The 26,786-nt window shown below is 42.7% G+C and overlaps 2 protein-coding genes across 4 annotated transcripts in view; both read right to left on the bottom strand.

Annotated features, from left to right (window-relative positions):
- Positions 1 to 4,312, bottom strand: part of LOC139561427 (1-phosphatidylinositol 4,5-bisphosphate phosphodiesterase beta-3-like) — a 112,684-nt gene extending 108,372 nt beyond the window's left edge. For 2 of the 3 annotated variants that reach the window (XM_071378505.1, XM_071378503.1), the window contains exon 1: positions 3,695 to 4,311. In XM_071378505.1, coding sequence (XP_071234606.1) covers positions 3,695 to 3,793 — 99 coding nt within the window. In that variant the 5' untranslated portion in view covers positions 3,794 to 4,311. Of the gene's footprint in view, positions 1 to 3,694 lie in introns of all 3 variants that reach the window. The other variant, XM_071378504.1, reaches the window with a different exon arrangement.
- Positions 4,313 to 6,904: 2,592 nt separating this feature from the next.
- Positions 6,905 to 26,786, bottom strand: part of LOC139561608 (zinc finger protein 721-like) — a 66,736-nt gene continuing 46,854 nt past the window's right edge. The window contains exons 4-6 of the mRNA XM_071378828.1: positions 25,542 to 25,737; positions 23,605 to 24,045; positions 6,905 to 14,036 (exon numbers count right to left, since the gene is read on the bottom strand). Of these exons, the coding sequence (XP_071234929.1) occupies positions 12,826 to 14,036; positions 23,605 to 24,045; positions 25,542 to 25,737 (1,848 nt within the window). The 3' untranslated portion in view covers positions 6,905 to 12,825. The remainder of the gene's footprint in view (positions 14,037 to 23,604; positions 24,046 to 25,541; positions 25,738 to 26,786) is intronic.

Consider the following 26,786-nt stretch of genomic DNA (forward strand, 5'->3'; position numbering starts at 1 on the left):
CTAATAAACTCTTCCACCATACAGACATGAGACTGTCCACCATACAGACATGAGATGTATTGGTGTCTGTTTACAAAAAATATGTTTTTCTAATGAAACAAGTTGTAAAGTACTTCAGGCGCCCAAGACTAAAATACTAACAGTTAAACGAAATATCTCCCCCGCACACACGCAGGCCACGGTTGCCAGGCGAGGTGGTTACCATGCGAGCAGGTTGCCAGGCGAGGTGGTGTGAAACACGCGGAAGAAAACCTATTAGGGAGGAGAGAGGCAGATCTCAGGTTTTCTGTAAAACTTGTTTGTCTTGCTTTATTAAAGTACAGATTGTATACCTGTCTACCTGGGACACTAATAGTACTAAAATAGTCCTACAATGGTGTCTAAAATACAGTTGTGACCAACCACATGTAGGTGTTTCAGCCGAGGCTAAATTCTGGTTCACCTCTTACGGTCGGTTACATTGCACACAATAATGTGATTTATTGTGGATAATCTGATTTTTTAATATAATAATTTGTTTTAAAACGTTTAAATGCTTTTGCAAGCACAACAATTTCCCTAATACTCCTGTTTACATGGACACATCTGAGATCAGGCTGCCTGATGGGACTGATGATAAACGCAGAAAAAAATCACCGATCAATATAAACGCTCTGCCACACTGATCGTGTCATTTTTGGGAAGAACATTTGATTCTGAGTTCGGACAGATGAAGTTTGTATGTGAAAACTATTTCAAACTAAGATGCTTTCAGTTGTTCCCAACTCACTTCAGTTGCACAAAAGAGAGAGAGTCTTGAACTGCTGGTGTTAACAGACGTACAGATCAAATACACACCGCTGGAACTCGGCTTAAAAAGGTCTTTACATGACCTAATCATTTGAAAGATTGCTCATAAAAACTTGTGTTTTAATCGTATTCTTACTTTGATTTTGAATTTACGCCGATTAGGATAAACAGAGTAAGGCGACTGATGCATAATTTACCTAGTGTCATGGTCAGTTTAACAAGGAATTACTACTATGCATGCCAACGTTTGACTCTAGTCTGGGCATATACTACGTCTTTCGAATTCCCGTGTCAACAGAGCAGAGACAGAGAACGTAAAAGTGGGAAAGAAAACCGGGGGTTGGTCAATAGCAGCAGTGTCATTTGCTGCGTTCAAAACAACTGGGAAGTCTGAAAAACTCAAGGTCAAATCATGAGGTCAGTGATCTTCAGGCTGGAAAGTCAGAGCTCTAAGAAGAGGCCCGAGTTCCCGAGTTGGATGACCGTTCAAATTGATTTTTCCCCAGTCGGAGCTCGTCTTTTCCCCCCAGAGTTCTCGATTGTTTTGAACGTGGCATAAAAAAAAAAAACCTGAGCGAAAACTTTCTTGACAAGAATTCAAAACAGAACAGAGCTGGGCCTATCAGGAGCTGCAGATGGGCTTTGCGTCCCAAATCGCACCCTACTTCCTATATGGTGCACTACTTTTGAACAGAACCCATAGGGATACGTCAAAAGGTCACATTTGGGACAAGCCCTGTGTGTTGACATGTAGCCTAGCGTTTCCCCAACTCGTTTTTGTTGTAGCCCCCTTTCTTTAAAAAGGGGTATCTGTGACCAACAGATGCATATCTGTATTCCCAGTCATGTGAAATTCATAAATTAGTTCCTAATGAACTGATTTAAATTGACTGATTTCCTCATATGAACCGTAACTCAGTCAAATCTTAGAAAATTGTTGCATGTTGCATTTATATTTTGGTTCAGTGTGGTGTGATATGTTACGTTTCATATGGTATGTATTAATGTCCATCACCCATTTCGTATGATATGTTACAAATTACAATTCGTATTATACACTACATCGCAAAAAAGTAAGTGGACACCACTTCAAATTAGTGGATTCATCTATTATAGCCACACCTGTTGCTGACATGTGTATAAAATCGAGCACACAGCCATGCAATCTCCATTGACAAACATTGGCTTCACTGAAGAGCTCAGTGACTTTCAACGCGTCACCGTCATAGGATGCCACCTTTCCGACAAGTCAGTTCGTCAAATTTTGGAGACATCGCTAGAGCTGCCCCCGGTCAACTGTAAGCTCTGCTATTGCTAAGTGGAAATGGCTAGGAGCAACAATGGCTCGGCCGCGAAGTGGTAGGCCACACAAGCTCACAGAACGGAACCGCCGAGTGCTGAAGCGTGTAGCGTGTGGAAATAGTCTGTCCTCGGTTGCAACACTCACTACCGCGTTCCAAACTGCCTCTGGAAGCAACGTCAGCACAAGAACTGTTCGTCGGGAACTTCATGAAATGGGTTTCCACACAAGCCTAAGATCATCATGCGCAAGGCCAAGCTTCTGCTGGAGTGGTGTAAAGCTCGCCGCCATTGGAGTCTGGAGTAGTGGAAAAGCGTTCTCTGGAGTGATGAATCGCTCTTCACCATCTAGCAGTCCAACCGATGAATCTGGGTTTGGCGGATGCCAGGAGAACGCTACCTGCCCCAATGCATAGTGCCAACTGTAAAGTTTGGTGGAGGATGAATAATGGTCTGGGGCGTTTTTTCATGGTTCGGGCCCCTTAGTTCAAGTGAAGGGAAATCTTAATGCTACAGCATACAATTACATTCTAGATGATTCTGTGCTTCCAACTTTGTGGCAACAGTTTGGGGAAGGCCCTTTCCTATTTCAGCATGACAATGCCCCCGTGCACAAAGCGAGGTCTATACAGAAATGGTTTGTTGAGATCTGTTTGGAAGAACTTGACTGGCCTGCACAAAGCCCAGACCTCAACCCCATCGAACACCTTTGGGATGAATTGGAACACCGACTGCAAGCCAGTCCTAATCGCCCCAACATCAGTACCTGACCTCAACCCCATCGAACACCTTCGGGATGAATTGGAACGCTGACTGCGAGCCAGTCCTAATTGCCCCAACATCAGTACCTGACCTCAACCCCATCGAACACCTTTGGGATGAATTGGAACGCCGACTGCGAGCCAGTCCTAATCGCCCCAACATCGGTACCTGACCTCACTAATGCTCTTCTGGCTGAATGGAAGCAAGTCCCCACAGCAATGTTCCAACATCTAGTGGAAAACCTTCCCAGAAGAGTAGAGGCTGTTATAGCAGCAAAGGGGGGACCAACTCCATATTAATGCCCATGATTTTGGAATGAGATGTTCGACAAGCAGGTACTTTTGGTCATGTAGTGTATGTTATGAATTTTGAAATATTATGTTATAAATTCTAGCTAGGTGGCTAATGTTAGCTAGCTCACTAACGTTAGCTAGGCTAGGGGTTATGTTTAAAGTTAGGATTAAGTTTAGGAGTTAAAGTGGTAAGGCTTGGGTTAGTTAAGTAACCATTGATCTTATGTAACCATACAAAACGTAACATATACTAAATGGAGTCTCTGCGATTTACGTACAGAATCATACGAAATGCTCTGAGACCAGGTAGAGCCTGTTCTACAGCCTCTGGGCTGCTCTGACTGGTGTCAAAAGTCAACTTTGTCTCTCACAACCAACATGGCTCTACACAGTAATGTCCACAAAGTACAGATTTGTCAATAAAACATTCACAAATAGTTATGCTACTATTATATTTTAAATGAATGGAGCTTGAATGCCACTTGTGGCCGGGGAGAAAATACGAGAAGAATACACACACACACGTTTGGATATATAGGTAGGCTACTAACCTCGTCCCATTTGATAAACTTGCTCCCCCGTTTTAGTATGTCGTGAACCGACACAGGTTTGAGCTGTAGAGCGTGGACTCCGGGTTTCGCCCCTGCCATGGCTCCGGGTCAACGCCGTGTGGCAACGCCTAAACTCCGGGTGCGGCGACCTGCCCTAGTCACTGCCCCTTGGTCCTCGGGGCTAAGTCCTTTTCCGGGATGAGCTGTGCCTTGCAGCTCTAGGACTTAGTAAATACGATTATGTGTCTCTTAATAGTCGAGGTTTGAGTATTCAGCTATCCTAAAATAATTCTAAAAGTCTCACGTTGAGAAGAGTCGAGTAACTGCGTTCTTGTGCGCAGCGCGTATGTCTCGTTTAATTGCGTTGAATGGCTGTAAAGCAGCCTATCTTCATTCCATCCGCCTATTATTGTCTCCCTCTCTCTCTTTCGTTTTCTTTTAAAAGCTGTCCTCAAACTTTCCCTTCTCCACACTCGTCCAGCCGGATTCTAATCTTTCTTCCTTCATGTTTTTGAGAAAGGGGGGAGCACGCAGGACAGAGCGAGAAGGAAGGAGAGATTCAGTGAGGGAAAAAAAGGTTTGTTTTTTTCTCTACTCTGTCTTCTTTTCAGACAGACAGACGCGGTCATTCCATTTTTTTTATTTGAGGCGTGTTCTGTGCGTTGGGGACTTTACGCTGAAGCGTGGCAAGAACGTTGGAGTTTTTAACGCGCTCAAACTGCCAGCTAACACGAAGTGATCCGTTCTCATGCACGCTGCCTCCTACAACACCCCATAAAGAATGTCAGCTATGCTGTAGCGTGTTTCGTCGGCAGGTCTGGTCTTGGGCGATATGCCGCCCTTGGCGAGACCCCATCGATCCTGATCCCCTCCAAAATAGAATAGTAGCCTAGACATTGTCCGCCACAATGCACTTTTATTAATGCCAATCCATGTGGTAGCCTACCGTTTTTGAAAACAGGCTGTTGCATTGGCTTAATTGAGACCTGACAAAAACATACATTTACATAATTTAACAAATGCTCTTATCCAGTGCAATATACAGTAGTGAATGCAGACATTTTCATACTGGTCCCTGCAGGAATCGAACCCACAACCCTGGCAGTGCAAGTACTCTGCTCTACCAACTGAGCCACACGGGAATATCAGCTATTATGGGGATCGCTAAACTTCCTTTAAAGTATCTGCCCAAAATTATAGATGTATTCCTGTCTATACAGAAATAAATTAAATATGTCAAATTACTTCACCAGAGAGCATGACTTAGCCACGGAGGATCATTGGCTTCTTTTTTTTTTTTAATGTCTGTTTGGTTTTAAATAACAAGCCTAATATGCCTACTTGAGCAGCGGAAGTGGCAATAGACCTAGCTGATTATGAGAGTTGCTGCTGTCAGTGAAAAGCCTCTAAAATATGAAGATGATGGGTCTTGAGTAGAAACAATTTGAAATGTTATGACAAGAAGAAGGGGGAGGTGCCTGTGGTGAAGATATAAACGTGTCTCTCTCCAGAATGGCTGAGCTGTTTCCCCGCCAATTCTTACTCATTTATTGTTTCATGTGAATTGTTCGCCTTTTGATTGTTTATTTGTATCAATTCCCCATTACACCATTACCCCATTACCACCATTACACCATTACCCCGTTACACCATTACCCTGTTACACCATTGCACCATTGCACCATTACCTCATTGCACCATTACCCCGTTACATCATTACCACCATTACCCCGTTACACCATTACCCCATTACATCATTACACCATTACACCATTACCCCATTACATCATTACACCATTACATCATTACCCCATTACCCATTACATCATTACCCATTACATCATTACCCCATTGCCCCATTACACCATTACCCCATTATGTCACCAGTAGTACATGTACCATTAATCCCCATCATTTGGTTACATTCATTTCTGTTCATGCATGTTTTAATGAAGTCATTTTCTGTTCTCATTCTCGGAGTGGAAACGTTATTTGCAGAGTTCACAACCTGCAACACTTGTGAGAAACACGTTTTGGTTTATTTCATAACCATCATTTATGTGTAAAAACAACAACAACAACAAAGAAGCAAAATGTTTAACCCCAAATGAATATCATTGGTTCAGAGTTTGGTTTTGATATGCACATGGACACGCCCCTGTGCGGTTTGGTCAGCATGGAAGTCAACAAAGTCATTCAAAAATTTTTTTTATTGTGACTGATAATAGTTGATAATCACCAGGCTTCAGTGTGAAAGAGCACAAATGTCTCTGAGGATCCCATATATCCAGAGGAAACATCATGAAATACCTGAACACTTTAGCCCTTACACAATATCAGCTGTGTCGAACCCGAGCTCACTGGTTGAGGGAAACTCTGAGGGCCCGGAATAGGCTAGTTCGCTATTTAATTCAATGAATTCAATGAAATTACATTGGGGCCTCCTGAGTGGCACAAGGCACTGCATCGCAGTACTAGCTGTGCCACTAGAGATCCTGGTTCGAGTCCAGGCTCTGTTGCAGCCAATCGGGATACCCATGGGGCGGTGCACAATTGTCCGAGTTAGTGGAGGGTTTGGCCGGCAGGGATGTTCTTGTCCCATTGCGCACTAGCAACTCCTGTGGCTGCTTGGCAGAATGGATGCTGATGTTGTTGGTGTACAGTGACACATTGGTGCAGCAGGTTAAGTGGGCATTGTGTCAAGAAGCAGCTTGGCTGGGTTGTGTTTCAGAGGATGCATGGCTCTTGACCTTTGCCTCTCCTGAGTCTGTACGGGAATTGCAGCAATGGGACAAGACTGTAGATACCATCGTGGGACAAGACTGTAGATACCATCGTGGGACAAGACTGCTTGTGTGTCCAGTAGGAGGCCTACTGCTGCATTGTCCTGAATTCCACGCGCTCGTTTCTTTAGCCGCCAATGGCTCACGGTACATCAGCAGTGTCCATATGACAGAGGCTTGTGCTAACATTACAACTTTCGAAAAATGTACTTGAAAGTGGCCCTCCAGTCTCCTTTTCACCTCACATGAACCTGATTTACTTAACAAAGGGCACATCTCAATAGGTTGTCCAGGTAACTCATGACATCACAAGTGGAGGGGGGGGGCTTTCCTCTTTTGTTCTCTATTGGTCCTCAGGCAATGACATCACCACTTCCCATCAAACCAACTCCTTGAATGCAAAGTAAAAAAATCACTGGAAGACGTCTTTAAGGAAAACGTTTTTTATTTTTAATGTTTAGCTTCACATAATATAATTAATTGTAAAAATTAAAAAAAGGTGCATTAAAATGTCTGTAAGAGGATAAGCAACAACAAATGTAGGTATTAATAAAGGACTTCAAAATCTTCTAAAATACTTTTTACAATGGAGGAGGAAGAGGAGGAGGAATGCCAAGATGGAGTTGGCTTCCAAACAGCGCCCCCTGTCAGTCATCTAGTGTTTATATAAATCATTGGCTCAGAAACCAGCTAGCTATTACATTGAAATGTATGAATTGTTTTACATTGGTTGTTATTCCATTGAAATCCACAAAGTGCTTTGCATTGGTTTTTCAGGTAGCCAAGGAAGGCACTGAACCTCAAGTTGTCCCCACAAACCACAGTGCTTGAGATGTCCTCCTCCTCTAACTCGTACCATTCCTCAATAACTTCATTCCCAGTGTGCTGCACTGACTGCTGACAGGTTAGGACAGTCCCGTGTGGCTCAGTTGGTAGAGCATGACACTCGCAGTGCCAGGGTTGTGGGTTCGATTCCCACAAGGAACCATTATTGAAATGTATGCACTCACTACTGTACTGCATGTAAAATGACAGACAGGGCCATTTTTTATTTATGTCTTTTTGATAAAAGTTTTAAACGTCATCAATGAGCATCTCTATCTCGTCACCCGTAGATATATCTTCTGTGTTGTAGGGGTGACATGCTGTGACTAAGTGACATCATGAGTTGTCTTCCAGAGAGAACGAAGAGGCCAACGAGTGACCTGGCAGAGGATGCTAAAACACTTCTAATGGTAAGACAATCTTGCCTCCATCATCATACAGAATGGAAATTATACACTCCTCATTCAAATTGTAACTATACACGCTAAATGATTACACATACTGTACTGTGATGAGAACATTTTCTACAATGTAGTCCACCTGTCCTATCAGTGAAAATGCTTCCCTTATCCAGAGAGTGTGACAGTCACTTCTAACAGACCTGTTAACTTTCTTTGTTGTTATTTTTAAGGTTGGAACCAACACGTGCAGGGACGAGCTACACTGCTCACAGTGTAAATGTATGTAGTGGACCGGTGCTGGGCCCAGTACATCTGTCTTGTTTATCTTGTATTTTCCATTGTGTTGATGATAGGTGGGGTGAAATAAAAGATTGTTTGCATTGCATTGTCTCATTTATAACTTCTATAATTCAGTATTAAAAATAAATAAATGTTAGATATGTAAATACATTATTATTAACAATAACCAGAAAATAAATAGAAATGATATAGATGGGTTATAGTTCATTAGATAACCCAATGTGTTAAAACCCAACATGACTACCATAAGGTAGGTGCCAAACAGTCTCACTTCCCTCTCCCCTTAAAAATAAACATACATTTAAAAGAACTTCCCTCTCTCTCCTACCCGGAACAGAGTGCACCAGCCCCCTGACACACACACACACACACCTTCCCATCCTCCAGACATGTGTGTTGGAAGGCCACATTGAAGAGTGGACACCTGTGGTGGCAATAGTCCCATTCACTCTCTCCTCTCTCCCGCTCTCTCCCTCTCCCGCTCTCTCTCTCTCTCTCTCCCGCTCTCTCTCTCTCTCTCTCTCTCTCTCTCTCTCTCTCCCTCTAGAGCCTGGTATTAACTGATAAGTGTCAGTCCCCTCTAATCACTTTCCCTACTTCAGCCTCTACAACACGGCCGTGTTCCAAATGGCTCTCTATCCCCTATATATAGTGCACTACGTTTGACCAGAGTCCTATAGGCCCTGGTCAAAAGTAGTGCACTACATCGGGAATAGGGTTCCATTTGAGACTCACAGCAGGTGGTCTGTTCCCAAAGGAAATATACACTAAATTATCCGAGAAACTTATTAATAGTCTATTCTTTATACTAACCTTTTGTTTCTGCCAACTATCAATATATTGTGATGAGAGTAAAGACACACTGACAAACACAGCTGTGCCCTGTGGCCATGTTCCCTATTGGCCTGATTAGTGACTGAAGGTCAGAGAGAGGGTGACAGAGAGGATGAGGGGGGATAGAGATGGGGGGGAGAAGAGAGGGTGGGAGGGAGAGAGGGAAAAGAGAGGAGAGAGAAGAGAGGAGAGAGAGAAGAGAGGAGAGAGAGAAAAGAGGGGAGGAGAGAGATTAAAGGAAGCATAATTTGAAAGTCGTTAAATTAGGTTATGAAGAGAGAGGAAGATGAAGATGAGGACAAACATGGAAAGAAGAGGGAGAGATGTATGAGGTAATTATGAAAGCCTTCCTTCCCGCTTTCTCTCCCGCCCTCCCTCCCTCTCTCCCGTCTTTCACTCTCTCTCCCTCCCTCTCTTGCTCGCTCCCTCCTGTCTTTCACTCTCTTTCCCTCCCTCCCTCTCTCTCTCTCTCCCTCTCTCTCTCTCCCGTCTTTCACTCTTTCCCTCCCTCCCGTCTTTCACTTTCTCTCCCTCCCTCTTTCACCGCCCTTCCTCTCTCTTTGTCTCATTCACTCTCTCCTTTCACTGATATCCAAACATTTCTGACAGCATGCCAAGGACTCACAAAGACACATTGTATCGGAGCGTACACACACACACACACATACACACACAACGTTCCCTCTCTCTTTTTCACTCACACACACAATTACACTGTGTTAGCGTGAGATTAAATTACAGTGTAAAATGCAGTAGATATGTTGACTCGTAAAGCTCGTCTGTGGCTGCAGAAGCCTAGTTCTGTGTTGACTACAACTATACTACACAGTAGAGGACACTGCACTTCCTTATGTAGTGGTCCTACACCCCCATCTAGTGGTCGCTTGGTGCTATTACTGCACTGATACTGTAAGTTGAGCAATAGTTCAGAACGAGGAAGCAGGTTGAGAGGAGTTTCTATCGGGACCATGTTAACCCTTTAGGTCTCAGCACTTAGATATCAATCTCTACTAAGCTAACATACATTATGGAATTGTTTTAAGATTGATTTTGAATTTTAGGAACCCTGTAGGTATAAAAATAAATAATATTTGATGAAACAGAATTTGTCCTTTTCTGCTATAGCCCAGATAAACGCATTGAATAACACATTCAAAAATGGCAAAAAAAGAGACAGTCAAAAAATAAATCATAAGGAACAAGGTTTTGAAGGTGTCTGTTCTATAACTAGGAGATATACAGTGCATTCGGAAAGTATTCAGACCCCTTGACTTTTTCCAATTTTTTAAAAAGTTACAGCCTTGTTCCAAAATGTATTAAATTGTTTTTTCCCCCTCATCAATCTACACAATACCCCATAATGACAAAGCAAAAACTTTTTTTTGAAATGTAAAATAAAAATTTTAAACTGAAATATCACATCTACCATTTCATTTGGGTTGAGTATGTCGCTGCACAGGTCAGGTATGTCGCTATTATTCTACAATGTAGAAAATAGTCAAAATAAAGAAAAACTCTTGATTGAGTAGGTGTGTCCAGACTTTTGACTGGTACTGTAGACAGGTGTGTGCCTTTCCAAATCATGTCCAATCAATTGAATTTATCACAGGTGGACTCCAATCAAGTTGTAGAAACATCTCAAGGATGATCAATGGAAAACGGATGCACCTGAGCTCAACTTCAAGTCTCATAGCAAAGGGTCTGAATACTTATGTAAATAAGGCATTTTTACATTTGCAAAAATGTCTAAACCTATTTTTGCTTCGTCATTATGGGGTATTGTGATGTCATTATGGGGTATTGTGATGTCATTATGGGGTATTGTGATGTCATTATGGGGTATTGTGATGTCATTATGGGGTATTGTGATGTCATTATGGGGTATTGTGATGTCATTATGGGGTATTGTGATGTCATTATGGGGTATTGTGTGTAGATTGATGAGGAAAAACATGTATTTAAATCAATTTTAGAATAAGACTAACGTAACAAAATGTGGAGAAGGTCGAGGGGTCTGAATACTTCCCGAATGCATTGTATGTGTGTATATATACAGTACCAGTCAAAAGTTTGGACACACCTACTCATTCAAGGGTTTTTCTTTATTTTTACACATTATACCCTATGCACTTTTTACAGCCTGGTACTGGGTTACCTGGGTTACCTTCAGACGACTCCTCTGGAGCTTGTGTGTGTTGTCAAGCACAACAACAGACAACTTCGCATTCGTGAGAGTTTTCAATATTGGCAGTGGTGGAAAAAGAACCCAATTGTCAAACTTGAGTAAAAGTAAAGATACCTTAATAGAAAATGACTCAAGTAAAAAGTGAAAGTCACCCAGTAAAATACTACTTGAGTAAAAGTCTAAAAGTATTTGGTTCTAAATATACTTATGTACCAAAAGTAAAAGTATAAATAATTTCAAATTCCTTATACTAAGCAAAGCAGACGGCACCATTTCCTGTTTTTGTTTTTTACGGATAGCCAGGGGCACACTCCAACACTCCGACATTATTTACAAGCACTGCATTTATATTTAGTGAGTCTGCCAGATCAGAGGCAGTAGGGATGACCACGTGTTCTCTTGATAAGTGCGCGAATTTGACCGTGTACATTATTTTCACTAGGAATGTAGTGAAGTAAAAGTTGTCAAAAATATAAATAGTAAAGTACAGATACCCCCCAAAAAACAACTTAATTAATACTTTAAAGTACTTTTACCTAAGTACTTTACACCACTGAATATTGGTGACATTTGTTTGTATCGCTAACGGTTTGGTCGGGACAGTCGGTTTTGTGACACCTCTTTGAAATGACGTAGTCCGCGACAGAGTTCAGAGGACTGCTGTAAACTTGTTGATGTCATAGAGCCAATCAAAGTCTCTCCTTTCGATATTAGTGACATTAGATTGTAGCTCTCACGGTTTTGGGTTGAACACATGATTCTGTGAATATTTTCTCCCACAGCTTCTCACGTGTAGAAAAAGGCCGCTTTTCACAAGCCCCGTGTTATGGAACGGCTGCAAACTTCATGTCGGCGGAAAGACGGGATTGAGCTGCAGCCACTATAATAAATACACAGGGAGCTATTCTATATTCAAAATGACGTTGCCGTGTGATGCACAGGTGCCTCAATCAACTCTAGGGTTTTTTTAAGGGGAAATCTGTGATTGGTACATCGAATGTTGGACTTTGGACAGTCATACCCCACCAGAACACAAAACATATGAACCTAACATGGCAACCAAACACTGTATAGCCACATAATATGGTTACAACTATTATTTTGATCAGTCCTGGCATCCAAAGATCTGTCTGAATATTTACATTTCTCCAACCCCTTTCCCTCAGTTGTTTACCAAAACAGTGGCAGGTTTCCCACTTTGTTCTTGTTTGAACTGCAGATGGGTACACTACAAAGCAGGGTCAATGAAACAGATAACTTTGATGAGCAACCAGAAATACCTAGAGATCTTCTGGTTCATTAAGAAATCTACACGTACGTTGTTACGTTGTTAGGTCAATTAGACCACGCCCATTTGGTGTTTATCTTTCTCCATACAAAGTTTATTTAGTTAACTAGCTAACTAAATCTCTAGCTAACTAAATCTCTAGCTAACTAAATCTCTAGCTAACTAAATCTTGCATTGTAGTGTACACCTCTGATGGTACCTTTATGGAACAAAGTAGCACCAGGCAAATTTGATATCCGTCTATGAATTTGAGTGTTCACAACTCTCCAACACCATCCCTCAGTTGTTCACCTAAAAAGTGGTTGTTGTCTGAACTGCAGATTGTCCATTTCATACACAAAGAGTAGCTACATTACCTGTTAGGTTCAGACAACAGCCCCATTATATCATTACTGTGACATTGGACTGAGCAGGATCAGGAGGACCAGCTAGAGTTGGTCCACAGGTGTATCTCAATACTCTCTTAGTCCCCGCTCTGTGTCCTCATTTACTTTCTTTGTTCCTTTGTCTTGTTTTTATTCTTTGTGGTTGTTTTTGACATGCCTCAGCAGATTAGTCTTCTGAATGAATCTTTTACCACACACTGAGCAGCCATGTTGTTTCTCTCCTGTGTGAGTCAGTTTGTGCTTAGTTAGGTTCCTATTGACACTGAAGCTTTTCCCACAGTCACCACAGCTATATGGCTTCTCTCCTGTGTGAGTCCGTATATGTTCAATTAGTGTCTTCTTGACACTAAAGCTTTTTCCACAATCACCACAGCTAAAAGGTTTCTCTCCTGTATGAGTCCGTATATGTTCAGTTAGTGTCTTCTTGAGATTGAAGCTTTTCCCGCAGTCGCCACAGCTAAAAGGTTTCTCTCCTGTGTGAATCAGTTTGTGCCTGGTTAGATGCTGCTTGAGACTGAATCTTTTCCCACAGTCACCACAGCTAAATGGATTTTCCCCTGTGTGAATTAGTTTGTGCCTGGTTAGATGCCCCTTCAGACGGAAGCTTTTCCCACAGTCACCACAACTGAACGGTTTCTCTCCTGTGTGAATCCTCATGTGCCTGGACAGATGCCCTTTTTGTTTGAAGATCTTTCCACAAACAGGGCAGGTGCAGGGTTTCCCACTGTGACAGAGTCGGACATGGGCCTTCAGTTTACAGGTGGAGTTGTAGCGTTTTTTGCAGAATCTACATTCACTGGGTCTCTTCTTGGTGAGAGTCACATGTCTCTGCAGGTCAGCTTTCAGAGCAAACGCTTCACCACAGTCACAGCAGCTGTGAGTTTTTCTCGATGTAGTGCTGGGTTTGGTCAGGTGTTTCTCCAATGGTGGGCTGCTATCAAGTCCTACTGTGTCACTGCTTACAGCTGAACTGTGGCTGGAGGCACTGTTTTGATTATCTGGAGGGTCACAGGGAATGTAGAGACCCTTAATGTGGGTCACAGTGCCAAAAGGTTTGAGATCCACTGGTTCAGAGTCACTCTCTCTGTTCTCCACAGTCTTGGTTTGGTCCTCCTGATCACATTCACTTTTTACACAGGAAGGAGAGAAAATGAACCCTATGATATCAGCCTCCAACCCTTGAATCTGCGCTTCCTCCTGACTGGTCTTGACTTCCTCCTGTTCCTCTTTAATCTGTGTGGGCTCTGGGTCCTCCTGCCCCAGACTGGGGCTCCACTCCTGCTCACAGTGCTGCTGCTCAGGGGGAACCTCCTCTTCAGAGACAGAGAGCTGCAGGGAGTCTGAAGGGAGGGAGAGGAGGAGCAGAGGTTATTTATACAGCCTTGATACAGATGTAGAATGGTGCCAGAGGGGATGGCTGATGTTTTACATGCTCCTAACCAACTGTGTTATTTTGGCAGGCGGGTTTTCACGTTGCTTGTAACTTTAAAAAACCCTGGAATGGGTAGGTGTGTCCAAACTTTTGACTGGTACTGTATGTATATAATCAGTAAAAAAAAACAATAATAAAATTATGGATTTAACACGACTGGGAATATAGATATGCATCTGTTGGTCAGATAAATAAATACAAATAAATAAAGACGTGGATCAGAAAACCAGTCAGTATCTGGTGTGACCATTTGCCTCATACAGTGCGACACATCTCCTTCACATGGAGTTGATCAGGCTGGTGATTATGGCCTGTGGAATGTTGTCCCACTCCTCTTCAATTGGCTGAGTGAAGTTGAACTGGAACACGCTGTCGTACACGTCGATCCAGAGCATCCCAAACATGCTCAATAGGTGACATGTCTGGTGAAAATGCAGACATCTGTGGTATTGTGTTGTGTGACAAAACTGCACATTTTAGAGTGGTCTTTTATGGTCCCCCAGCACAAGGTGCACCGTTGTAATGATCATGCCGTTTAATCAGCTTCTTGATATAGCACACCTGTCAGGTGGATGGGTTATCTTGGCAAAGGAGAAATGCTCACTAACAGGGATGTAAACACATTTGTGGACAAAATTTGAGAGAAATAAGCTGTTTGTGTGTATGGAACATTTCTGGGATCTTTTATTTCAGCTCATGAAACATGGGACCAACACTTTACATGTTGCAAGGGGCCAAATGATTCATATAAGGTTCAAATGATTCATATAAGGTTCAAATGATTCATATAAAGGTCCAAATGATTCATATAAAGGTCCAAATGATTCATATAAAAAGGCCCAAATGATTCATATAAAAAGGTCCAAACGATTCATATAAAAAGGCCCAAATGATTCATATAAGGTCCAAATGATTCATATAAGGTCCAAACGATTCATATAAGGTCCAAATGATTCATATAAAAGGCCCAAATGATTCATATTAAAGGTCCAAATTATTCATATAAAGGTCCAAATGATTCATATAATAGGTCCAAACGATTCATATAAAAGGTCCAAATGATTCATAGAAGGTCCAAATGAAGCACTGTTTAGTATTTGATCCTTTGCATCCAATAACTGACTGAAGTCTGCAACCCATTTGACCCCACCAAGACGGAATCTTCACTGGTGACGCCCTGACAGGTCTGTAGCCAGTAGTTTTCTTTTGATTTTAAGTATTTTTGCCTGATGTCTCATCTTCAGCAAATGAAATGCATGTTCAATTGGATGTAAATCTGGAGATTGTCTTCGCCAGTAAAGAACTTTACTTTTTGTTGGGGGGGGCGCTGAAAAAACTCCCTAGTTGCTATGGCTACATGTTCGGGATCATTGTCTTGCTGTAATGATGAAGCGCCGTCCAATGAGTTTTGGAGGCATTTGCTTGTACTTTAGCAGACAATATATGTTAGCAGACGATACGTTTCTGTACACTTCAGAATTAATGTGGCTGCTGCAGTCAGCAGTGACATCATCAATGGAGAAAAGAAAAAGTGAGCCAGTTCCAGTGGCAGCCATACATGCCCAAGCCATACATGCCCAAGCCATAACAGCCCAAGCCATAACAGCCCAAGCCATAACAGCCCAAGCCATACATGCCCAAGCCATAACAGCCCAAGCCATACATGCCCAAGCCATAACAGCCCATGCCATACATACTCAAGCCATACATACCCAAGCCATACAGCCCAAGCCATAACAGCCCAAGCCATAACAGCCCAAGCCATACATGCCCAAGCCATAACAGCCCAAGTCATACATACCCAAGCCATACATACCCAAGCCATAACAGCCCAAGTCATACATGCCGAAGCCATACATACCCAAGCCATAACAGCCCAAGCCATAACACCCCAAGCCATACATGCCCAAGCCATACATGCCCAAGCCATACCATAACAGCCCCCCCGGACAGTTTCTTCCCCCACCCCACACTTTCCTTTTGCCATCATTCTGATGTTAATCATTAATGTTTATCTTTGTTTTTATTTGTCCACAATCCTTTTTCCCCAGAACTCTGCAGGCTCTTTTAAGCAAACTGTAACCTGCCCATCCTGTTTCTGAAGCTAACTAGTGGCACCTCACAGTGTGACCTCTGTAGTTCCAACCTGGTCTCAGAGCATTTCGTATTATTATGTAGGTAAATCCCTGACACACCATTTAGTATGGTGTGTATTACATTTGTGGATGTCCATCACCCATTTCTTAAAATATGTTACGAATTTGCTAAATGTAACTATAACTATGTGTGCAACAGGCATGAGGTAGGTAATAAATAGGCCATAGGAGCGAATTATTACAATTTAGCAGATTAACACTGGAGTGATAAATGAGCATATGATGATGTGTAAATAGAGATACTGGTGTGCAAAAGAGCAGAAAAGTAGGTAGATTGGGTGGGCTATTTACAGATGGGCTATGTACAGCTGCAGCGATCGGAATCCATGCTTCAAGATAAGTTTTGATCACGCGGACTGGGATATGTTCCGGGTTCCGACACGGTTCATCCGGAAGTGTATAGGGCAGTGGTTCCCAAACTTTTTATAATCCCGTACCCCTTCAAACATTCAACCTCTAGCTGCGTAAACCGCACTCTCAAATGTTGTTTTTTGTGCCACACGCACAATACGATACATTTATTAAACATAAGAATGAGTGTAAGTTGTCACAACCCGGCTCGTGGCGAGTGACAATGAGCTCTTATAGAACAAGGGCACAAATAATAATATAATAATAATCAATAATTTAATTTTGTCCCACACATTGAATACAGTTGCGGAGAGTCCCTGTATTCCTTGATTCTGATCATTCAGGCGAGAAAAAACATCACCCAGATAGGCCCGTCGTGTGAGAAACTTGTCATCATGCAAGCGGTCAGACAAGTGAAAATTATGGTCAGAAAAGAAAACGTTAACCTTGTCTCTCAATTTAAAAAACATGACAATACTTTGCCCCTAGATAACCAGCGCACTTCTGTATATTGTAAAAGCGTTATATGGTCACTGCCCATATCATTGCATAGTGCAGAAAATACACGAGAGTTCAGGAGCCTTGCTTTAACAAAGTTAACCATTTTCACTGTAGTGTTCAGAACGTCTTTCAAGCTGTCAGGCATTCCTTTGGCAGCAAGAGCCTCTGGGTGGATGCTGCAGTGTACCCAAGTGGCATCGGGAGCAACTGCTTGCACGCGCGTTACCACTCCACTATGTCTCCCTGTTATGGCTTTTGCATCATCAGTACAGATACCAACACAGGTTGACCACCAAAGTCCATTTGATGTCACAAAGCTGTCCAGTACTTTAAAAATATCCTCTCCTGTTGTCCTGGTTTCCAGAAAAGGATGTCTTCCTTAATTGACCCCCCCCTCCCATAAACGTAACGGACATATACCAGGAACTGTGCCAGGCCCTCCACGTATGTTGACTCATCCAGCTGTAACGCATAGAATTCACTGGCTTGTATGCGAAGCAGTAATTGTTTCAAAACATCTCCTGCCATGTCACTGATGCATTGTGAAACAGTGTTGTTTGATGAAGGCATTGTCTGTGTAGTTTTTTTGCCTTTTCCCCCAGCATTGTCCCAGCCATATCCACGGCAGCAGGAAGAATTAAGTCCTCCACAATAGTATGGGGCTTGCCTGTCCTAGCCACTCGGTAGCTCACCATATAAGACACTTATAGCCCCTTCTTATGAATGGTATCTGTTGCTTTTATACATGTCTTACTACTCGAAAGTCGTCTTAAATCCCACAAAAAAAACTCCAGCGGCTTATTTTTCAAATTGTCATGTTTTGTTTCTAAATGTCTGCGCAAGAGTGAAGGTTTCATCGAGTTGTGAAATAGTACTTTTGCACATATAATGCCAAGAATGTGCTAAGCTGTCATCAAGGAAAAGGGGGGCTATTTGAAGAAGCTCAAATATACAATATATTTTCATTTGTTTAACACTTTTTTGTTTACTTTATGATTCCATATGTGTTATTTCATAGGTTTGATGTCTTTACTATTATTCTACAATGTAGAAAATAGTAAAAAAAATATTAAAACAGTTGAATGAGTAGGTGTCCTAAAACTTTGACCGGTAGTGTAAGTGAACCCCAAATCAATGTAGTTCTCATCATATTTGCACCTCTTCGATAGTCCAACGTCCGTGTCTGTTGTTCGGTGCTTTCTCGGGTAAGGGGGAAGTAGCTCTTCGGTTGCATCAGATTCACAACTGTCAGTTAGCTGGGCTAACAACAAGTGTAGAATTACTGAGGCTAGCATTGGATGTGCTCGTGGAAGCAGAACAACTTGTATCATCGACAGGTGCAGGTGTAGTACTGCTGGTAGTAGCAGTACTACCAGTAGAGCTGGTATGTGTCTCTACGGACGCGGGCCTTACTTTTTTTTTAACCATTATCAATTTTCGAGCAAACGAAATGAGCAGCAGCCACATTTGGCTACATACGGACCTTTAGTGGAATTCCCACGAGAGAGTAACGGTTAATGTGATTGGATGTTAATTATTTGACTAGGCTACCTGTATTTGACATTGTGTTGTTATTTCGCTGAACAATAGATAGTTTGATTTTATTTATGGCAGTAAAACAAGGCTACTCAGACGAGAAAAAAACCTAACCCAAAAGTATAGCCCCATTTTTAATATAAAAAAAGAGAGAATCACATTTTTATTTGGTTTACCCCAGTTTGGGAATACCTGGTATAGGGGATGTTGTTCCCACGGTGACAATTAAAACCTACCCAAACCAGAAACTTTGGATAGATGGAAGAATTCACACAAAACTGAAAGCGCGAACTTCCCTCTGAAAGGCAACCAAACAGGCAAAACGTCAGTACAGAGACAAAGTGGAGTCGCAATTCAACGGCTCAGACACAAGACGTATGTGGCAGGTTCTACAGACAATCACGGATTATAAAGGGAAAACCAGCCACGTCGCAGATACTGACATCTTGCTTCCAGACAAGCTAAACACCTTCTTCACCCGCTTTGAGGATAACACAGTGCCACCGACGTGGCCCGCTACCAAGGACGGTGGGCTCTCGTTCTCAGTGGGCCGACGTGAGTACGACGTTTAAGAGTGATAACCCACGCAAGGCTGCTGGCCCAGACGGCATCTCTAACCTCGTCCTCAGAGCATGCGCAGACCAGCTGGCTGGAGTGTTTACGGACATATTCAATCTCTCACTATCCCGGTCTGCTGTCCCCACTTGTTTCAAGATGTCCACCATTGTTCCTGGAATCAAGAAAGAAAAGGTAACTAAACTAAATGACTATCGACCCATAGCACTCACTTCTGTCATCATGAAGTGCTTTGAGAGACTAGTCAAGGATCATATCACCTCCACCTTACCTGACAACCTAGACCCACTTAATTTGCTTACCGCCCCAATAGATTGCATCGTCTGTCAATCGCCATCTCACTGCACACTGCCCTATCCTGTCTGGACAAGAGGAATACCTACATCAAAATGCTATTCATTGAATATAGCTCAGCATTCAACACCAAAGTACCCTCCAAGATCATCATTACGCTTGGGGCCCTGGGTCAGAACCCCACCCTGTGCAACTGGGTACTGGACTTCCTGACAGGCCACCCCCAGGTGGTGAAGGTAGGAAACAACCTCCACTTCGCAGATCCTCCACCTAGGGGCCCCACAAGGGTGCATGCTCAGTCCTCTCCTGTACTCCCTGTTCACCCACGACTGCGTGGCCACGCACACCTCCAATTCAATCATCAAGTTTGCAGACAACACAACAGTAGTAGGCCTGATTACCAACAATGACAAGACAGCCTACAGGGAGGAGGTGAGGGCCCTGGCAGAGTGGTGCCAGGAAAATAACCTCTCCCTCAACGTCAAGAAAATGAAGGATTTGATCGTGGACTTCAGGAAACAGCAGAGGGAGCACGCCCCAATCCACATTGATGGGACAGCAGTGGAGAAGGTGAAAATCTTCAAGTTGCTTGGCGTACACATCACTGACAATCTGAAATGGTCCACCCACACAGACAGTGTTGTGAAGAAGGGGCAACGGGGGGCTTGGCCCCTAAGACCCTCAGAAACTTTTACAGATGCACAATTAAGAGTATCCTGTCGGGCTGTATCACCGCCTGGTAGGGCAACTGCACCGCCCGCAACTGCAGGGCTCTCCAGAGGGTGGTGCGGTCTGCACAACGCATCACCGGGGGCACACTGCCTGCCCTCCGTGACATCTACACCACCCGATGTCCCAGGGAGGTCAAAAAGATCATCAAGGACATCAACACCCCCGAGCCACGACCTGTTCACCCCGCTATCATCCAGAAGGCGAGGTCAGTACAGGTGCATCAAAGCTCGGACCGAGTTACTGTAAAACAGCTTCTATCTCAAGGCCTCGGACTGTTAAATAGCAATCACTAGCCGGCTGCCACCCCGTTGCTCAGCCCTACACCTTAGAGGCTGCTGCACTATAAACATAGAATCACTTGTCACTTTAATGTTTACAGTTGAAGTCGGAAGTTTACATACACCTTAGCTAAATACATTTAAACTCAGCTTTTCACAATTCCTGACATTTTATCCTAGTCAAAAGTCCCTGTCTTAGGTCAGTTAGGATCACCACCTTATTTTAAGAATGTGAAATGTCAGAATAATAGCAGAGAGAATGATTTATTTCAGCTTTTATTTCTTTCATCACATTCCCAGTGGGTCAGAAGTTCACATACACTCAATTAGTATTTGGCAGCATTGCCTTTAAATTGTTTAACTTGGGTCAAACGTTTTGGGTAGCCTTCCACAAGCTTCCCACAATAAGTTGGGTGAATTTTGGCCCATTCCTCCTGACAGAGCTGGTGTAACGAAGTCAGGTTTGTAGGCCTCCTTGCTCGCACATGCTTTTTCAGTTCTGGCCACACATTTTCTATAGGATTGAGGTCAGGGCTTTGTGATGGCCACTCCAATAGCTTGACTTTGTTGTCCTTAAGCCATTTTTCCACAACTTTGGAAGTATGCTTGGGGTCATTGTCCATTTGGAAGACCCATTTGCGACCAAGCTTTAACTTCCTGACTGATGTCTTGAGATGTTGCTTCAATATATCCACATCATTTTCCTCCCTCATGATGCCATCTATTCTTCGGCTTGCAAGCCTCCCCCTTTTTCCTCCAAACATAACAATGGTCATTATGGCCAAACAGTTCAATTTTTGTTTCATCAGACCAGAGGACATTTCTCCAAAAAGTACGATCTTTGTCCCCATGTGCAGTTGCAAACCGTAGTCGGGATTTTTTATGGTGGTTTTGGAGCAGTGGCTTCTTCCTTGCTGAGCGGCCTTTCAGGTTATGTCGATATAGGACTCGTTTACTGTGGATATAGATACTTTTGTACCTGTTTCCTCCAGCATCTTCACAAGGTCCTTTGCTGTTGTTCTGGGATTGATTTGCACTTTTTGCACCAAAGTACGTTCATCTCTAGGAGACAGAACGCATCTCCTTCCTGAGCGGTATGACTGCTGCATGGTCCCATGGTGTTTATACTTGCGTGCTATTGTTTGTACAGATGAACGTGGTCCCTTCATGCGTTTGGAAATCTTGGCTGATTTCTTTGTATTTTCCCATGATGTCAAGCAAAGAGGCACTGAGTTTGAAGGTAGGCCTTGGAATACATCCACAGGTACACCTCCAATTGACTCAAATTATGTAAATTAGCCTATCAGAAGCTTCTAAAGCCATGACATCATTTTCTGGAATTTTCCAAGCTGATTAAAGGCACAGTCAACTTGGTGTATGTAAACTTCTGACCCACTGGAATTGTGATACAGTGAATTATAAGTGAAATAATCTGTCTGTAAACAATTGATGGAAAAATTACCTGTGTCATCACAAAGTAGATGTCCTAACCGACTTGCCAAAACTATAGTTTGTTAACAAGACATTTGTGGAGTGGTTGAAAAACAAGTTTTAATGACTCCAACCTAAGTGTATGTAAACTTCCGACTTCAACTCTATATACTACATTACCCATCTCATATACATATACTGTATTCTATTCTACAGTATTTTAGCCAATGCCACTCCAACAATGCTCGTCATAATATTTATATATTTCTTAATTCCATTATTTTACTTTTTAGATTTTTATATTGTGAATTGTTAGATACTACTGCACAGTTGGAGCTCGGAACACAAGCATTTCAATACACTCGCAATAACATCTGCTAAATATGTGTATGTGACCAATAAAATGTGATTTGAAGTACAGAGATCCTTGATGAAAACCTGCTCCAGAGCGCTCAGGACCTCAGATTGGGGCGAAGGATCACCACCCAACAAGACTACAACCCTAAGCACACAGCCAAGATAACGCAGGAGTGGCTTCGAAACAAGTCTCTGAATGTCCTTGAGTGGCCCAGCCAGAGCCCGGACTTGAACCCGATCTAACATCTTTGGAGAAAGCTGAAAATAGCTGTGCAGCGACGCTCCCCATCCAACCTGACAGAGCTTGAGTGGATCTTCAGAGAAGAATGGGAGAAACTCCCCAAATACAGGTGTGACAAGCTTGTAGAGTCATACCCAAGAAGACTCCAGGCTGTAATCGCTGCCAAAGGTGCTTCAACAAAGTACTGAGTAAAGGGTCTGAATACTTATGTAAATGGGATATGCAAAACAAAATATGAAAGCCTCTTTCTGCTTTGTCATAATGGGGTATTGTGATGTCATTATGGGGTATTGTGATGTCATTATGGGGTATTGTGTGTAGATTGAGGGGGGGGGGACGATTTAATCCATTTTAGAATAAGGCTGTAACGTAACAAAATGTGGAAAAAGTCAAGCGGTCTGAATACTTCCTGAAAGCACTGAAGTGTTATGAGTGTTTACCTTGTCTTTCTTTTTGTTGCAGATTGTCATCTGTATTGTTCTCTGTCTGAGAGTATGGGTTCCTGATACAAACACCTCATTTTGTATATGTAGAATTACATCTATATATTCTGTTCTATCTGATATCATATCTAGTGGCCCTTTGTTGTTACTTTAGATTACGGCAGGTGTCTGTAATTATCTCTGGCTGCTAAGGCTGCCTAAGTCTGATCATTAATTGGTCCTTTGACCAATCAGATCAGCACTGAAAAGATCTGATTTGATTGGTCAAAAGACGAAATTAGCGTGGGTGGGGGGGGAATCAGAATTGGTCTGCCTGTATAAACGCAGCCTTAGTGGCCTCATCTGTCTCACTGTTTGGGGAGATTTGCTCTGATGAAGGTTGAACGACCGAAAGATAAAATGTAAGAAATTTGCATCGGTTTCTTTTTTTCTGTTTCTAAAGTCAGTAAATTCTATACATTCAAATAACTTCCTGGTTTTCGTGACACAGACACGTTTTTATCCATGTACAGTAAAAGTGAATAAAAACATTTTCATTGAGTAGAACTATAGTTAACTATCAGTAGATGTCCATACGAACCTATTCTACATAGTTTAATCTCCGGTGTGATCCGCAGTAGTCTCCGTAGCCGATCATTCTCCTCCTGGTACTCTGCTACCATTTTCACAAATGCCCCAGAAATCTCCACAGCAGCAAACGCCGTTAAACGCTCATTTAAAAACTCTCGAAACGACTGTAGTTTAGACATTTTCAGTGGACTGAGAGTTGGGTGTTCAGCTAGTATGGGTTCTTGACGTGGGTCCTCCTGATCACATTCACTTTTCACACAGGAAGGAGTAAATATGAACTCTATGACATCAGGCTCCACCCCTTGAAGCTGCTCTTCCTCCTGACTGGTCCTGACTTCCTCCTGTTCCTCTTTAATCTGTTTGGACTCTGGGTCCTTCTGCCCAAGACTGGGGCTCCACTCCTGCTGCTCAGGGGGAACCTCCTCTTCAGAGACAGAGAGCGGCAGGGATTCTGGAGGGACGGAGAGGAGGAGCAGAGGTTACCACAGTCCCCAAATCCAGAACAAATTCAAGAAAGCGTACAGTATTATATAGAGCCATTGTTGCATGTAACTCCGTTCCATCTCAAATTGCTCAAATGAAAAGCAAACCTGGTTTTAAAAAACAGATAAAGCAACACCTCACAACGTCTCTCCCCTATGTGACCTAGATATTTTGTGAGTATGTATTGATATGTAGGCTACGTGTGCCATTAAAAATGTTTTCTGTAGTTCTGTCCTTGAGCTGTTCTTGTCTATTAATGTTCTGGATGATGTCATGTTTCATGTGGACCCCAGGAAGAGTAGCTGCTGCTTTTGCAACAGCTAATGGGGATCCTAATAAAACACCAAATACTTTATTAAATTCAGTCACCCCACCATGGTTAGTGTTGGTATGTAACTGTTAAATTCAGTCACCCCACCATGGTTAGTGTTGGTATGTAACTATTATGTCATTCTGTATTATGTTTCATGTTCTGTGTGGACCCCAGGAAGAGTAGCTGCTGCTTTTGCAACATCTAATGGGAATCCTAATAAAATACCAAATAACCACAGTATAAGTCATAATAACCATAAAACGGTCAAACAGGGAAATGGTTCTAATCGTTTTTCCACCATTTCCCATAAGGGATTTTACAATAAAATAAGGACTGTGTTTTGTGTAGGCTTACCCTTTACAATGACTTAAGATAAGGAGGCTAACCCTGGCGTGACGTTTTGATAACCGTGTAAATCTCTCTAGGACAAGGTGACTTTTATCAATATATTCGCCTATATTTACGGGTATAATTTGTGTAACGTTCCAACAGGAATCTATTCCAACAACTTCGTAAATAACAAGGTTGCCAACACAACGCATACAAAGTTGTATAGCGGAAGAATAAGATACCGGGCTATTTAATTAAGTGTTTCACTCACCACGTTTATTATGAAAAATGTATTGTCCTCACTCTGGTAGCCTATGGACAAATATTAAGAATAAACTACGTGGTGAGTTGATGCCTATTCGGCATACGGTTAGCTAGGTGAATTGATCATGATACTTTGCATGCGTTGTTTGTTGGCATCCTTGTTATTTACAACGTTTTTGGAACAGATTCCTGTTGGAACGTTCCACAAATTATACCCACCCTATATTTAACCCCCCCCCCCTTACAAACACCATGATGATCTGGACCGGACTGCTGAATCGAGGCAAAGGTAAGAATATCTGGATTAACTATCTAATGTTAACTAAAATGTAGTAATGAATAAATTGGCTTAATTTCTTTAAATGGAAAATTCTGTTAGCCAATGTGTCAGCTCTAGATGACGTGCAGGCGCTTGCGGGGATTTGTTGTTTTGCCTGTCTACTTTGAAGCTAATTAGCATTTTCGAATCTGAGAGTAAATAAAGCCGAATATTGGTAGAGGCTCCTCAGAGGAAGGGGAGGACCATCCTCTATTGTGAATTTCATAAAAATACGAACCTATTCTACATAGTTGTATCTCTGGTGTGATCCGCAGCAGTCTCCGTAGCCGATCGTTCTCCTCCTGGTACTCCACTACCGTTTTCTCAACTTCCCCCAAAATATCCACAGCAGCCGCCGTTAAACGCTCATTTAAAAACACACGCAACAACTGTAGTTTAGACATTTTCAGTAAAAGGAGAGCTGGGTAGCCTATTTAGTTTAGTCAGTATGTCTTTCTTTACTCAACACAAGCGACGCAAAAAATAATAATAAACTCGTTTCCAATCCTACTTCCGTGTTCCAGTCAAGGAATCTTAGGACATTCTTTGTTCTAGTTGGTGACGAACCCAGAAACACAACAGGGCCGCCAGCTGGATGGGAGTTTACTGTGCAAGGCAGCCTACAGACCAGTAGTAAAGGAAAACGACGACATCAAATCGAATCAAGTTTGATTGGTCACATATACATGGTTAGCAGACGTTAATGCGAATGTAGCTAAATGCTTGCGCTTCTAGTTCCGACTGCAGTAATATCTAACAAGTTACCTTATACACACAATGTAAGGGGATGGAATAAGAATATGTACATATAAATATATGGATGAGTGATGGCCGTGCGGGATAGGCAAGATGCAATAGATGGTATAAAATACAGTATATACATATGAGATGAGTAATGTAGGATATGTAAACATTCTGAAAGTGGCATTATTTAAAGTGACTAGTGATACCTTTATTAAGTCCATTATTAAAGTGGCCAGAGATTTGAGTCTGTATGTTGGCAGCAGCCTCTCAATGTTAGTGGTGGCTGTTTAACAGTCTGATGGCCTTGAGATAGAAGCTGTTTTTCAGTCTCTCGGTCCCAGCTTTGATGCACCTGTACTGACCTCGCCTTCTGGATGATAACGTGGTGAACAGGCAGTGGCTCGGGTGGTTGTTGTCCTTGATGATCTTTTTGGCCTTCCTGTGACATCGGGTGCTGTAGGTGTCCTGGAGGGCAGGTAGTTTGCCCCCGGTGATGCGTTGTGCAGACCGCACTACCCTCTGGAGAGCCTTGCGGTTGAGGGCGGTGCAGTTGCCGTAACAGGTGGTGGTACAGGAGAGAGCTGAGAACGCACCCTTGTGGGGCCCCAGTGTTGAGGATCAGCGGAGTGGAGGTGTTGTTTCCTACCTTCACCACCTGGGGGGGCGGCCCGTCAGGAAGTCCAGGACCCAGTTGCACAGGGCGGGGTTCAGACCTAGGGTCTCGAGCTTAATGATGAGC

This window comes from Salvelinus alpinus, chromosome 31 (assembly GCF_045679555.1).
Source record: "Salvelinus alpinus chromosome 31, SLU_Salpinus.1, whole genome shotgun sequence".
NCBI classification, from domain to species: Eukaryota; Metazoa; Chordata; class Actinopteri; order Salmoniformes; family Salmonidae; genus Salvelinus; species Salvelinus alpinus.